This window comes from Vigna unguiculata, chromosome 7 (assembly GCF_004118075.2).
Source record: "Vigna unguiculata cultivar IT97K-499-35 chromosome 7, ASM411807v1, whole genome shotgun sequence".
NCBI classification, from domain to species: domain Eukaryota; kingdom Viridiplantae; phylum Streptophyta; class Magnoliopsida; order Fabales; family Fabaceae; genus Vigna; species Vigna unguiculata.
This window is the reverse complement of record NC_040285.1, coordinates 755,209-771,543: the sequence shown is the minus strand read 5'-3', so window position 1 is coordinate 771,543 and position 16,335 is coordinate 755,209. Positions and strand designations below refer to the sequence as shown.

The following is a 16,335-nucleotide window of genomic DNA, read 5'->3' as shown; positions in this document are numbered from 1 at the left end:
AGCAGTGAGAGAGAGATCTGTGTTTGTTTGTTTTCATGTGATCTGATCGCGAAGGCGTTTGATCTGTAAGCAGGCGCTATTTAGGGTTTAAGATTTGTGATTAAGGTTTTAGTACAAAGGTCTTTTCTTTTTCCTGTTTGATTGATGGGTCTTTTTTCTTTTCTTTAATGGTGCATGCGAATTTATTGAATTTAGGCTGACTTTTTATGTTTTATGGTCGGATATAAATCTGACGTATTGCATGGATCGACCTTGAACCCGTGAATTTTTCTTTCTTTTTTTCTTTTATCTGTCTTAGTGTCCCTTCTGGTTTTGGAAGTAGAATGTGGATCTGTTCTCAAAGGATATAGCTTTTGAGATCTATGCCATTTGTACTCCCACAAAGGCAATTTTCTTCTTTTAGTTTTTTTACTGATTATGATTTTACTAATTTTAAAACATATCATGAATATACTGAAAAATTGTATTCCAAGTCAATTGCAGCGCATGTTTTACTTGACCTTTCCGTCTGAGGACCTCAGTCTGTAAAATTTATTTTTGCATGGCTAATCATTATTAACTAAATATACCGATCATCCCTATGTTTATTATGATTATCACTGTGGTTGCGTTTTGCCTGTCATGTTGGGGATGGACTTCGTCTACTATAGGTAGACTCAGTTGTTCGTTTTTTGATGAACATTTGGGTTTCCTGGTGTCTTCAGTTCTAAACTTTCTGTGTATACTTTTTGACCATCAAACATTCATTAAATGGTTTTTTTATTAAATGTGGATTTTCATTAGTTAATGGTGCTCATGGTCAATGCTTTTTCTTTTTACAGTCAGATTGCTAAATTTACTAACTTTATTTAACATTGGACACTTTTTTTCAGGAACGCCACCATGGTTGATCAGGTCCAACACCCTTCAATCATGGACAAGGTTGCTGGTCAGCTCCATCTCCGTTCTGGTTTTTCATCTGGTATTAAGAGTTATGATGGAGCCTTCCACCACCCTGCCATGTATTAAGATACTCTATGTTCTTTCATGGAATCCCTACAATTCACACCGCATTACCACCAATTCCAAATCCATATTACGAACCAACTCTCTCCCAAACTCAAACCCAAAATCTTCTTCAGGGCCTTTTGTGTTTCTTCTTCTCATTCTGCTTCTCCTTCCACTCTCACCCAAACCCAGAATCTGAGTGACCCTCCAATCGTAGTTCCTGAGAAAAAGCGCAGGGTTAAGGCTTCTGATACCCAATTCAAAGAAAATTGGTTAGCTTCACTCTCTTACCCTTTTCCAGAAAAGACCCCTCGTTTAAATTCTGAGCATGACCCGACCCAACAAAATGACGGCTCCAAATGGGTCCTTGGAATTGACCCAGATGTCTCTGTTGAAAATGAACGGTTCCGTTTGTTCAGCTCAGGTATCGTGTTTATTTTCGTCTTTGTTGGTTAAAGTCATTTCCTTTTTGTTCAGCACGGTAATGTTGCATTGATAGCGTTACTCAAGGTTTTAAGTTGCTGTCATGGTAGAGATTTTGTTGCAATTCTTCAAATGCCTTTATATTGTGGTTTCAATGGCGGCAGAGGAGTGTTGTTTTAAAATCTTATCAGGGTAAATAAGAATGAAACTTTGAAGTGATACATGTGTGCCACTTGGGTTTTTTCCTGAAGATTTGTCGGGGTTAAGTGTGGTGGAGTAAAAGCAGTGTTAATAGAGTATCGTCAGTAATATCTCTAACACCTATATGCTGGTAGATATTGTTGCAAATTGACTGGTAGAGATTGTGCTTTGTGTTTTTGGTGTTTGTAACGTGTGCCCTGTTATGCTATTTACTTGTTTAATTGGAAGTTCCGTTGAGGAAGAAGGTATACATCTGAAGTGAATAGTTGAGTTCTACCGGGGATAGTTTACTAGATATATAATGGCACATTTTTTTCTAAAATGCATGCAAAAGGATCCTAGATGCTTAAGGTAGTATGAAGGATGAGATTATGGATTTGTGCCTAAGTTTTGAGGCTTGGAAAGTTTTAAGCATGCACAGTTACGCATATCTGGTAGCAAGAAGAAATGGTAATGATACATAGGTATATGAAGAAGGGATGATGCTGATAGTAATAGAACTGTGGTTTGGTATTAAAATTATGAGAGGTTGTATTAAAGTAGTAGTACAGTGCATAAAAACTTGTATTCTCAGTAGGAGTCAAAACGAGTGATCCTTTGCTATCATCATAATGAAAAAAAAAAACTGTCAGGAAAATTTGCACGCATCCCTTAGATAAAGAATCATATCGATTAGGTTTTGTGGGGAGTAATTGATAAATTACAATATGGCTGAGGACTAATGGTGTGTATGGTATTACACCTAGGTTTCTGCATAACAACGAGGCAACGGAATCTGGATGAGGATTGATCTTAACAGTAAATTATATTTGTATTTTTGTGAACTGTTTTGGCATTAGATCCTCTAGGCCTCTTGATTCATATTTAGAAAACAGCTACTAGATTATGTTTCTGAACATTGTCTCTGTATTCATATCATTACTCTGACATGTGCAGGTATTTGACTCTCCTCATGTGAAAATACTTGTTGGCCAGAAAAATAGGACTCGAAGGCGCTTAGATGCGAAGTCTGTTGTTCAGTTAGTTCGTAGTTTTGATGCTCCAATTGGTATATTGTATTTTTTTTATCTCAATATCTCTACATGTGCAAACCTTTTCTAAACTTCCTTTTATGGGTTATGTGCTTTTAGTAACTATTTCTGGCTATTTATAATAATGGTAGAAAACGAATCGTTATAGAATTTGGTTCAATTATCTGTTTTTGTCATTTCGTAACAGTTATTAGTCTGCACGCTAAAGTCTTGACTTATTTTTTTCTATTTTCTTGTTTTTTGAGACTATTGTAAGAATTCTCATTGTTTTCTAGTAGATTTAGGACCTTACCTCCTTTTCTTGTTCCTTGTATCTCTTTCTACCTGTATCACTCTGTATTTGCATCAAGTTAATAATACCCAGAATATTTTTCATTTTTGCTTTTGGCTGGTTTCAAGTAGAAAAGTCACTAATGTAAGAAGTCACAAGATTATGATTTACATCTGAAATGTTAAACCGATATTACCATTTTTCATGTGCATTTTCTGAAAATATTATTGGACCTTTGGATGAAGTATCAATTGATATTGTATATCACATTTCTCAATCAGATGGTTAGTTATTCTGGGATAATGATGCTTACTTTTTTTTTATCCCTGGCAATGTAATTTATTATTGAGTACTAGTTCTCAAGTTTGCTACAGTAAGTTTTGAATTATTTTGCACATCATATTTCTTATAATCTGGGTTTAGGATAGGGTTCGATACAAAATTATGATTCAAGAAATAAATTTATGATTCATTATTTGAAACTTGATTCGGTCATGTGTTTGGTTTTGGAGAATTGATTCCAGCTGAATCAATTTTCTAGCATAAAAGCAACAATTAGTTGCTTTTCATTTAACGTGAATTTTTATCCTTTAACTGAAGTTGGAAACTAAACACATTGATTCTGGACTAGAAAATCAATTCTAACCAATTCTACATCACTTTGACGCATGACCAAATATACTAACCCTGGTTTTATGAGCATATCAAACAATGCATCAACACTTTGTAATACATCTTAGTGAATATAAAGGCAATGTTTCATTATCTTTAAGTATCTTCCTCCCTCTCTACCCAAAACCCAAAATTTTCAACACATGCCATCTCTCAACAATGTTAAAGTAAATGAAATTTGAGCAACAAGTTGACATTTTATCCATTCACTGTATTGTTCACAACGCTAGTGTATTTTCCTAAATCTTTTTGAGTCTGCTTTGTTAGTAATAGCATTTGAATATTTTATACTGCAGGATGATAGCAGGAGACTTGCATCCACATTATTTCCATCACTGACTTCCATGTTAAGTAGGAAAAAAGATCATGGTACCTGTCTTGACTTGTTTTATATCTAGTTAACTATCATGTCGGTGCTTGATTATCATTAATGTCTTCAAAAGGGTTCTTTTAATCATGTTAAAAATTTGCTGCTAAAATTTTGAAGATCCTACAATTTATCCAAGTGCCTTGTACTCCAGTACTACAGATTTATTACTCAACTGAAAAGATCCTTCCAGTGTCATGTTGTGGATAATATTTCTCTTGCTTGGATTCCTCTTTTTTTAGAGAAAAATATGTTTTTAGTCCCTTCTGTCAAATGTGATCAAGGTTTTTGTACTTCCACTTTGATGATTTTGGTCTCCAAACTTTGAAAAACACGCATTTTAACTTTATAAAACACGATGAAAATTGGACCTTCACTAAATTATCAATGGCTTATCAAGTGTGAAACATCCATGAGCCATAATTGTAGGTTTTCTGAAAATTTGTTGAAAAGATAGTGTTCTTGGTGATTGATTCTTGCTTCTAAATATGCTTTGATTTTAACGAATTTGTGATGTTTTAGGAAGGGCAGAGGCTTTACTAATTGCAGCATATGGTCAAGATCAAAGCAAAAGCTTGGAACCATCTTGTTGTGACAAATTTGAAACATGAAAATTGGCATATTTAAGAGCTTCAGTTCTCTTCTTCTGCCCTCTCTTTCCATTTTGTAATTTTGGCCTAAATAGTATTGTATACTTTTTGTTTGTTATCTTATTACCATGCCAATATTTTCTCTTCAAACATTTGATTCTACTTCTGAATATAATTAAGGATAACCATCACAAAAGTGTATGCAAATAAGGTAAAAAGCTTGGTTGATTTAAAATTCAATCCAGAGAAGACTTTAGGGAATTAAGTGAAGAGTTTGATGAATAGAAAAAAAGATATGCATAGTTTGATTATTGTCAATCTAACTAATCATTCAACCACGAATCATGTTAAAAGATAACTTTTACCCTTTTGGATTTAAGGATCGATAGTTATGCATAGTTTGATTTGAGATTTTAATTAAATATATTAATAACAAACATCAATATCTAAATAGACAAAACTATCATTTTTATAGATACATGAATAACAGACAATAATAATTCAAAATAGCGTGTATAACATGATATAGTGGGGTGTTTGAGATTCTTGGTTCATTGTTTTATGAAACTTTATATACTTTTCCGACACTAGCACATATATATGGATTAGGAAAATTTAAAATAAATAAATATCATATTTAATGATTTATTAATCCAAACCTTTTGATTTAATGTATCTGTGGAAAAATGTTTTATTTCTATACATTCTATCAGACTCCGTCGGAAGTTTAAATTAAAATGTCCTTTTTTCCATCCAAAAATATTAAATCTCAAAGTAATTTTCACTATTCAAGATATATATATATATATATATATATATATATATATATCTATTTATTTTGGCACCTTCAAATTGATCTTGCTCATATAATTTTTTTATTTAATAATTTTATGGTAAAATCATGTTTACTTCATACTAAATAGTCAATGATCACAACCACCAAATTAAAATTACTTTTGAATTTTTTTTTTATATTTGAAATGTTAAAAAACTTTACATCAAAAAGATACAATAATACTCTTACATCTATAAATATTTAATCTCATGCTTGATACATTCATTCTTAGGCATAAATATATATTAAAGATCTCACGTCGATTAAAGAAAAAGAGCGAATTGTGACATACAAAAAATGGACTTTTATTGATCGAAATAATTTATACATATGAGATAATTTAGGATATTTCAACCCGTATACAATCATATAATTAGAAAAATAAAAAACCAACCACTTGAAAAATAGGTCTTTCTTCCATAAAAAATACAGAAAACACACTAACATATTATTATAAGAAAGTACAATTCTCAACTTACAAGTCAGTACAATTCTCAACATATTATTATTTTTTACATTTAGATGATTATTAATAATAAAAAAATTACTCTTTAGTTCTATTATTTTACTAATTTTAGTAACTACTTTTTTAATTCAGCTAATTACTCGGATGTAAAGATAAATCAACAACAAAACAAATAAAAATGCAAGTGCTTAATATATAATCCGTAATAGATAAAAGTAAAATGTGTATCTAAATACTACAATTCAAATAATAACACTAAGATTGATATTAATATGATAATAATAACACTAATATTATTTAAAGTAAAAATACAAAAAATAATAATAATTATAATAATTATTATATTAATACTAATACTAATACTAAATTATTTTTTTTAAAATTTAAATGATTATTTATAATAAAAAACTACATTTTAGTTTTATTATTTTACTAATTTTAGTAACTACTTTTTTGGATTCAACTAATTACTCAAATGTAAAGACAAAAACAAATAAAAATACAAGTAATTCAAAATATAATCTCATAGTATATAAAAGTTAAATGTGTATTTAAATACTACAATCCAAATAATAAAAATGTAAATAATTAAAGTATAATCTTGTGTCAAAATTGAAATAATAATAATAATACTAATATTATTTATGATAAGTACGGTACTAATAACAGTAAATAATAATAGTGATAATAATAGTATTTTTATTAATAATAATATCATTAAAAATAATAATAATAATAATAATAATAGTAACAATAAATTTTTCTAGTTTTTTTTTTCATAATATATAAAAAGATTAATATATTATATATTGATATTATAAGTAATACTATACTAATATTTTTACTACTATTAATATTATCAATAAATTTATAATAATAACAATCATATATAATCGTAATATTAATATATTATATGTTAATATTGTTAATAATACTAATAATAATAATAATAACAACAACTAATAATGTTAATAATTTTTATAATAACAAAATATAATAGTAATAATACTAATAGTAATACTAATAATTTTACTACTAAGTATTAATTTTTGTATATTATAGTTAATAATTTTTCTAATTACTTCTTTATTAATAATAATAATATTAATAATATCAATAATAATATGTAATAATAATATGTAATAATAACATATAATAATAATAATTATTATTATTATATTAATATTGGTTATAATTTTATTACTATCACTACAAATAATATTTATAATAATAATATTATTAATAATTACAAATAATAATAATACTTATAAAAACATTACAAATAATAATTATTAATAATTACAAATAATAATATTACTTATAATTAATATTATAGTTGAAATTATAAATAAATGAAAAAATAAAAACAAATTGGTTTTTGTAGGATTTGAACCCAGGTCCTTTTGTTACACAATTTTAAAATAACGAAAAACTACATTTTATGACACTTATCAATAAAAAAAAATGGATAATGTAATAATTTTAGTGGTATCTTATTTTCTTAATATGTAATAGATTATCGTTTGCGAAATTTGAATAAACAATATTTACATTCCAAGTTCAAATTAGTAAAAGTACATATTAATTAAATATGTGCAAATTCTTTTAACAACAATACTAAAACATTTTAAATTATTAATTAGACTATTTAATACAGTTGTGAAATAGTTAACAAATCACTCTTTAAACCTTTTATATTCTTTATGAATAGCTACAATTCCACACATAAGCAGCTTCAGCAAAAGACTTCTTCTTAGCCTTCCTTCTTTTAGTCAAATTGTATTTTCTAAAGCAATGATTCTCTCTTCATCAAGATCAATTAATTTGTTGAACATCATAATCCAAAATTGGAGGCTTAACTTAACTTTTAGGAGAATTTCATATGCCCATAAAATCCAATATGTTTCTCAATTTAACAAAATTGGCCATTTTCTTAGTAAAATAATGTGTTGATCCATACATCTTTATATTTCTTGAGTTAGCATATAAAACTACTTTTTTTTTCCAATAAACATTGTAACTTTACCTATCAATATCATATTTTAGGATTTCAAATTGGTATACTATCTATTCTTCAATAAAATCAATAACATTAGGTGACATCAATTATCCCGTGGTAGAAGTTAAGTGGACCGGATCATAATCGAATCGTGACACGTGGACTTGTGTTATACTCTTAAGTAAAAAAAGTTGTACCCTGACTATTAGCTATAACTTTTGGCCAAGTAGTAAACACTTGATCCTAACGATTGGTATTAGAGTTAAGAGCCAAGTGATAAGTGCTTGATTCATAGTGGACAATTGTTAAGGAAGAGATTATTGTGGGTTGCATAATTGTCCCATGATGGAGATTAGATAGACCAAATCACTAACTATTAGCTATAATTTTTGCTCAAATGGTAAATCTGGATCCTAACACACACTCTTATAAATATCCTTTAGAGGAATTGCTTACTTTAATGAAATAATTTAGAACAACTACTATACTTATAACTTTTCAATAAGCGCACAACTATTTCTCAATTAAATTGTTTATCCATCGTCTAAATTTCCAAGATTTCATTATTGAATTCAATTCACTCATTGGAACTGACCAAAACTTTTGATCTTCTTGACAACACTTGCATGTTTAATACAGTTCTTTCAAAATCAAAGGCCAATAATAATCTTATTGAAATAAAACTCATTTCATCACGATTCTCCACCATGAAAATATGTCTCTATCTCACTTGAATATTGAAAATGAAAACTTGCATAAGTTTAGTTAATTAAATATTTTTAATGCATAAATTTAGTTATATAGTAAAATTAATATTTAATTACTTTTTTAAATTGTATATTTCTCATGAATTTTTGTGTGGTAAATGAGCATGAAATTTTATTAGGAAAATTCATGAGAAATATTCCTAAAATAGGTTGCTCCGTTATCTATGACAATATATGTGCAAAATTATCCACCAAGAATATATGTGAATTTGTGATGCACGGATATAATATGCATTGATATATTTAATTTGAAAATAATAAAATATCATACGTGATATATGCATATTAAAAAATATATATTAATTTTTAAAATATGATAAATATATGATTGTTATTGTATGAATCCAAATTGAAATCATAGATATTAAAGTTAACATACAAATTTATAAATTATTATCATCACAAAAGTACTACTTATATATATTAAATATTTTATTGATAAATATCGGTAAAATATCCTAAAATATCAAATATAGACACATGTCAGATATGGATGCGTGATCCAAATTAAAGCATCCAATCATAAATGTGAACTTTTCCATAGAAATACATATAAAAAATTACCAACCCAAAGTAAGAATTCATGAGAAACATTTCTCATTTTATCCATACATTTTTTTACCGTGAGAAATCTATATAAAACTATTATTGCCCACAAAATTTTGAATGTTTTCTGCGAATATAAACTATAAAAAATTTGACTTATATTTTTGTTATATAATTCACAACTTAATGTAATATAATCAATAGGTAATGATATATTTGATTTTTTTTTTTATCAACATGGCTAGTTGGATCTTTCAAGTACGTAACTACCGGTTCTCTCCGATCATTTATAAGTAATTAACAATTTATATAGAACGATTCATATTTATTTGGAAGTTTCCTTCAAATTTGAATTAGCTTTTGAAAGTTTATAAGAAGCCACTTGTGCCATATATTAAATTCTCAAGAAATATGCTAAAAGATGATATCAAATTCATTAATCAACATTTTTACCTGGGTGAAATATCTAACAAATTTTGAATTCATACATTTATAATTTCACATAACTTGTTTAATTACTAATTGAATCTCCTAACTACTGTATTTTTTTAGCTTTAAGCATATCAAAGTCTCCAACCTAATTACAAAGTCTTCAAACTCAATTTCATTATTCAAAAGAGACTTAAAAAAAAAAACTTGGTAGAAATATTAATAACTGATTATTTATTATTATTATTATTATTATTATTATTATTATTATTATTATTATTATTAATTCTGTCTGCGTGAATAGTAAATACCTAGAAACAAATAGAGCATTAACGTGCCACAATTTCTTTTATTGCTACGAGTAAAAATATATCTTTTTTACCTATAAAAGACTTATTTAATTGACATAATCATATTCATGTCATGACAAACATATTATATAATATTATCACTAATTTTACAATAAAAAGTCATAAAAGGAATAATGAAAAATAAACAAAAAAAATTGTCTAGAAAATTTATAATAATAATAATAATAATAAATAATAATAATAATAATAATAATAACGTACACACAGGCGTTGTCGCGTTTGTGTGTACGCATTTTTTAAATATATGTGATATTATATTAGTAGGTGATGATAATGTAATGTTATTAAGTTATAATATATAAAATAAAATTATATTTATTAAAAATAAAGTGAAATATATCAGTAAAGATGAGAGAATAATTGTTGATAAATAGAGAAAAAGAGAAGAACAGAGATAAACGATTTTATAAAAAAGTTTGTAAAAGTAATGGTCAATTTTCAAAAATTTTATAAATAATTATATTTTAAAGGGTAAATTTGTATTTTGAGATATGGATACAAAAAAGAAAATCTCTTTATATATTATTATAGATAATGCATAGATATAAATAAAAGAAAGATTAATCAAACCAAACAATTTTTTTAGCAAAGAATAACAATATAAGATTAAATAATGAAAGATTAGAAAGAGTTTAAGTTGAAACATGCATAACGATATATGTTTCTCTTCCAAGCTACATCGACGAATAACCAATCAAGTGCAACAAAAAGGAGAAACACTTAATAAGTTACAGGTTTTGTTGTGGTTTTTTTTTCATGCAAATGATTATATTTATATGTAGAGGAATATAAATATAGTAGAGAATAATAAATCTAAAATGAAATAGTAAATAGTAAAAAATGTGATTAAAATAAGATAAATGTAATAAATCTAAAAAACTATTTATCATAAATAACATTTATCTATAAAATTAACAATTCATAAAAGTATAAATAACATAAGATGCTTTATTAAATTGTACTAAATATTTTCAGTATATATATATATATATATATATATATATATATATATATATATATATTAATTAGCTTATACGTAAATTTATTTGAACTTATAAATTAACTCATTTTAGTTTTTTTGATTCTTATTTTTCACTGCTAAGAATATACAGAGAGATATAGATTCGTAATTAGAAAGCAGAAAGTGTTGTGAATGAAGTTATTGGTTGATGGAATTGTTGTTAATTATAATGTTTCAAATGGTCCATCAATATTATGAGTACTTGAGGAAATGTGATTTCATGATTAACATGTGCTTCAAGCTTCAACGTGTTTCACGTCTGCTTTTCAATCGATTCACAAGTCAATTCCACTCTTCCTAACTTTTGAATTATCTCTCTCAAATAATCGTTACAATTTCTCCTAACATATTTAATAAAAAGGTTAAATATATTGCTGTGCTTTAACTTTCGATGAATGAATTTTGAAATTAGTTCATTTCAAAATTTTAGATTAATTTAGTTATTCATCTGTCAAAATATATCAAAATAAGTGAATTTAGTCTTTGTAATCAAATTTTGTTAAATTTATTTGATGTTTCGTATACATTTAAGTTGTTTATATTATTTGATATATTTTTACTTTAATGTTAAGTCAAATATTATTATGAAACACATTTAAAATGTCAAATAAACTTAACAAAATTTGATTAAAAGACTAAATTCACGTATTTCAAAACATAAAGAACTAAATTGGTCCAAAGTTTTGAAATAGGCTAATTCAAAATTCACCAAAAGATAAAAAACAAAAACATATTTCACCCTTAATAAAACATTTACTTACTTGTGTATATAATCTATTTTTCTTCATCACTGCTTTATTCCCTTTTATTGAATATTGTTAGATCTGAAAATATATAACAAAAAGCCTTTTTCATTATACCACTTTCCAATCGATGATAAATACTAGTTGGACGGATCGAGATGCTATAAAATAAATTTACGTTTACCATAAATTCACATTTAATATGAAAAAACTCGATCGGAAAACTAAAATGTCAATTATTGAGATTACCAAATGTTCTTAACCTAATTATATAAGCAAAGCCTATTAATTTTTATAATATATAATTACAGTAAAATATGTATTTTAAATCTAATTCTGGTTTATAAAATGAAATTTATACTTATTTATATATTGTAATATACCTTAAATATATATACTTCTCAGGCGTATTTATGGTGATTTCATAACTTTGCTAATGGATAACATAACAGATTCAATAATAAATTTCGTTAGTATAAATTTTAAATAACTATAATATTATGTTACAAAATAGATTTTAAATCTAATTTGTTTTTATTTATATACTTAAAATATATATTTATCTAATGTTATATTTTTACTATATAATTCGATAAGTTGAATGTATAAACTTTTTAGAGTGAATATCATAAAATTTAAACTCATTACATCGTTAATCGGTGTAAGTATATAACCGTCGGAACTTAAATTTTTTGTTTTAATGTAAAAAGAAATGATATTTACGTATAATTTTGTGTTAGATTATTCTTTTCAAAGTCTTTCTCTTCTTAAAACAAGTAAATAAAATATCAGTCTAATAAAAAACAAATTGCCAACAACCAATAAATAATTGCATTAGTAGAAAATATTTTTAGATTTAAACATGTTTTGCTCCTTATTAGTTATTGATTTTTTTTTCATAAAAATATTAGTTATTAGAAATAGGTTTTAAGTCTAATTAAAATCTATAAAACTAAAATAAAATTTACATCTCAATTATATATTAAAAATTGTTCTAATCTCTAGTTGATGTGAGATTTCTGATCATTATTTTAATTTCTTTTTGTTTATAATAGTTATTTTTTTGTTTAGCTTTTAGTTTCAAAAGTAATTTACATATATAACACTTTAAAAAGGAATAAAAAAGTATTATAACGTTTTAAAGGACAAAAAAAAGACACAAATTTCATTTATTAGTATTTGATTACTTAATACTCTATTTCTTAACATAATAACTAGATTTTTTTTCAAGTGTAATTTGAGGGCAAATGCCAACAAATGCTGATCCAGTATTAATTAAGAAATGAACTTGTGTTTCACAGTGACATGAGTTTGAACTCATGCTGATGTAAACCTTATTAATGAGTAAATATAAATACGTTTTAAATCACTCCCTATAATCTTAGTTTTACCTGAGTTTTAAAAACAATTTGAATTTTTTACTGAGTTTTTTTTTATTATTCTTCTACTGTGTTTTTATAATATATCGATTATCACTAATTTTAGTAATTTAAAATTTAAAATACTATTTTTAATATTCGGTAGAGGGAAAAAAAAAGTATAGAATCTGAACTCCTCTAAAGATTATTCTAAACATTTTATTACACAGAAAAAATATGGTGACAAATATTTCCCCTTGTTCACATTAATTAATTATTGCTCCCATTCATGAACTGGGACATAGTCCAAACTAATTCAACATTTGTAACCTAATAATTTAGAGATACATTTTTCCCTAGTCAATGTCCGTACAGTCATATAATTTCTTAACACCGTTTATTAAATAGATAACATATTTTAGGGAAATGGAAAGTTCTTTTTGTTACGGAGTTTATTTGGTGAGTTAAATTGTGAACAATAAAAGAATTAGCCTAATATTAAAGTAGAATTAGCAAAATGTAAATGAAAATACTTATAAATGATTCTCAATAAGTAAAGAAATAAAAGTATAATATAAAAAAATAATAAAAATAAAATATGGTCAAATTGCAAGATTCAATTACTAATTGATCTATTAATAATAATAATTTATATCAAATACATATCAAAATATAATAGGATAATACATCGTTTGCTAACTAATGTTATTTACATAGTTTATGAATAAGTGATTCAATTGATTATTCAGGCATCTTTAATGCCTGAATCTTAATTAATTTATAAAATTATGATCTGAACCTTACAAAAAACTTCTTCAAAGTATGTTAATATATAATATAAAATTTAATACCAACTAACACAACTGTAAACTTTTTAAGTTTTTAAAAATTAAAATTTAAATAAAATAATTAAAGTGTGCTTTTATATTATTATTAGACCAAACATATCTTAAATAGAATATCATACAGTGAGACTCACATGATTCTCAGACAATATTTTTTTCATATGTGAAATGAGTGTGAACACGATTTCCATTTAACACACTTTGACAAGAATCCTTAACTATTACTATCTAACATAATTTTTCTGGAATATAAGTACTTCTAAGGTGGGGTATACATAAGAAATGAAAAATAAAAAATAAAAAAACATCACTCTTGAAAAATGTCAAGTATATGTACTTTCATTATTAAATAAAGAACTTCCTAGTTCCCTTTTTTTCACATTTTTCATCAAGGGACTTCCATCTACACGTTCACAAAAGGGTCAAAAGTAGCAATATATATAAAGGATGTGTAACAAACACAAAGAACATTATGGATAACCAAAGCCAAGCATATTCCATGGAGAAAATCCAAAGGGAAGAGCATGAGAAGTTGAAGGAGACAAAAGTCCGGTACCGCGGCGTCCGACGGCGGCCGTGGGGGAAGTATGCGGCGGAGATCAGAGACCCTTCTAAGCAAGGGTCAAGGTTGTGGTTAGGAACCTTTGAGAGTGCTGAAGAAGCAGCTAGGGCATACGATCATGCAGCTTTTACCATGAGGGGTCATGTTGCAATTTTGAATTTTCCTAATGAGTACCGTTCTCATGTTAGGGTTTATCCTCAAAATTTACCATCATCGTCGTCGTCATCATCTGTTGCTCATGCAAATGGTGAACAACAAAGACAGGTTTTTGAGTTTGAGTATTTGGATGATAAGGTGTTGGAGGAGCTTCTTGAGTTTGAAGAAAAAAAATAAGAGACAAGGTTGAGTGTTGTTGAATCCAATCACCTTTTCTTTTAAGGAAAATGATCTTTTGACTATTAAATTTTGACAACTTTCTCTTACAATCTTAGGTGTCATCTTCTAAGTGGTTTTTTATTTTTTATTTTTCTCATTTTTAATCTTTCAAAATCACTTAAAAGATGACACATCATGCTGTAAGAGAAAATTGTCAAAATTTAGTAGTCAAAATATCACTGTCCTTCTTTTAATCATTGAAACAAGAAACCATTCACAATCCTTTTATTTGAACAGAGAATGCTCATTACGATAAGGGAAAGAAAAGGTGAACAAGTTATGGTATATTAGTCATTTTCTGTGTTTTGGATAGGGTTGTTTCAGTATTCTGCCTAAGTTGTAATGTTTGTCGTTACTTTTATATTATGATGAACATTGTAGATAAGTTTTGTTTGGGTGTTTCCGATGGATGTTGTCGATGGTTTATTTATTTTTTAATTAAATATGTTTTCAAATACAATTAGGAGTATGAAGCTTGAACATGTTTTAATAACACAATTAATCAAAATATATTATATACGAAGATGAGAAAAATTTAAGTTTCATCTCATAATATTTTTTTTCACAAAAATTTCATGCATGATTAGGATAACAATTCAACCTTCCTCATCAATATTGTCCAAATTTGTTATTGTTTTATTGGAGAATACTGAATTTTTTAATTGAAAATGTGGATGTAGATATTTGTCTCCTCCCCTTCTTTACACCATCCATCTCCTATCATATCTGTTTAAATTAATAGAGTACATTAGTAGTTTATTAGGTAACATAATATACATATAATATATATATATATATATATATATATATATATATTAGTAGTTTATCTAATTTCAATTTAATCCTTCAGCTAATTTGGCTACCAAATTCAACTTCAAAGGAGGCAGGTTCTACGATCAAAGAGGATGGAAAAGCTTAAACCAAGAAGGAAGAGATAGAAAAGGAAGAGAAGGAAGGAGTAGAAATAAAATGCTTATTTAATAAAAATGGAATAAATAAGTATTTAGTTTACATATTTAATATTTTGTAATATTGTGTAGATAAGTGAAAATATGGTTACAAATATTTCCCCTTGTTCACATTAATATTAATTGTTGCTCCATTCATGAACTTTGACATAGTCCAATCCTATTCAACATTTGTAACCTAAATAATTTAGAGACACATTTTTGCCTAGTCAACGTCCGTACAGTCATGAATAATTTCTTAACAACGTTTATTAAATAGATAACATGTTTTAGGGAAATGGTAAGTTGTTTTTGTTACGGAGTTTATTAGGTGAGTTAAATTGTGAACAATAAAAGAATTAGCCTAATATTAAAGTAGAATTAGCAAAATGTAAATGAAAATACTCATTAATGGTTCTCAATAAGTAAAGAAATAAAAGTATAATATAAACAAATAATAAAAATAAAATATGGTCAAATTGCAAGGTTCAATTACTAATTGATCTAATAATAATAATAATTTATATCA

At 26.3% G+C, this 16,335-nt stretch overlaps 1 protein-coding gene across 1 annotated transcript; it reads left to right on the top strand.

Annotated features, from left to right (window-relative positions):
• Nucleotides 1-14,394: 14,394 nt before the first annotated feature.
• LOC114189873 (ethylene-responsive transcription factor ERF098-like) lies at nucleotides 14,395-14,817 on the top strand. The gene has a single exon (XM_028078594.1). The coding sequence runs from the start codon at nucleotides 14,395-14,397 to the stop codon at nucleotides 14,815-14,817; it is 423 nt and encodes a 140-aa protein (XP_027934395.1).
• The last annotated feature ends 1,518 nt before the right edge of the window (nucleotides 14,818-16,335 follow it).

Coding starts and splice junctions, on each gene's coding strand:
- LOC114189873 (XM_028078594.1), top strand. CDS start 14,395: ATGGATAACCAAAGCCAAGCATATTCCATGGAGAAAATCCAAAGGGAA.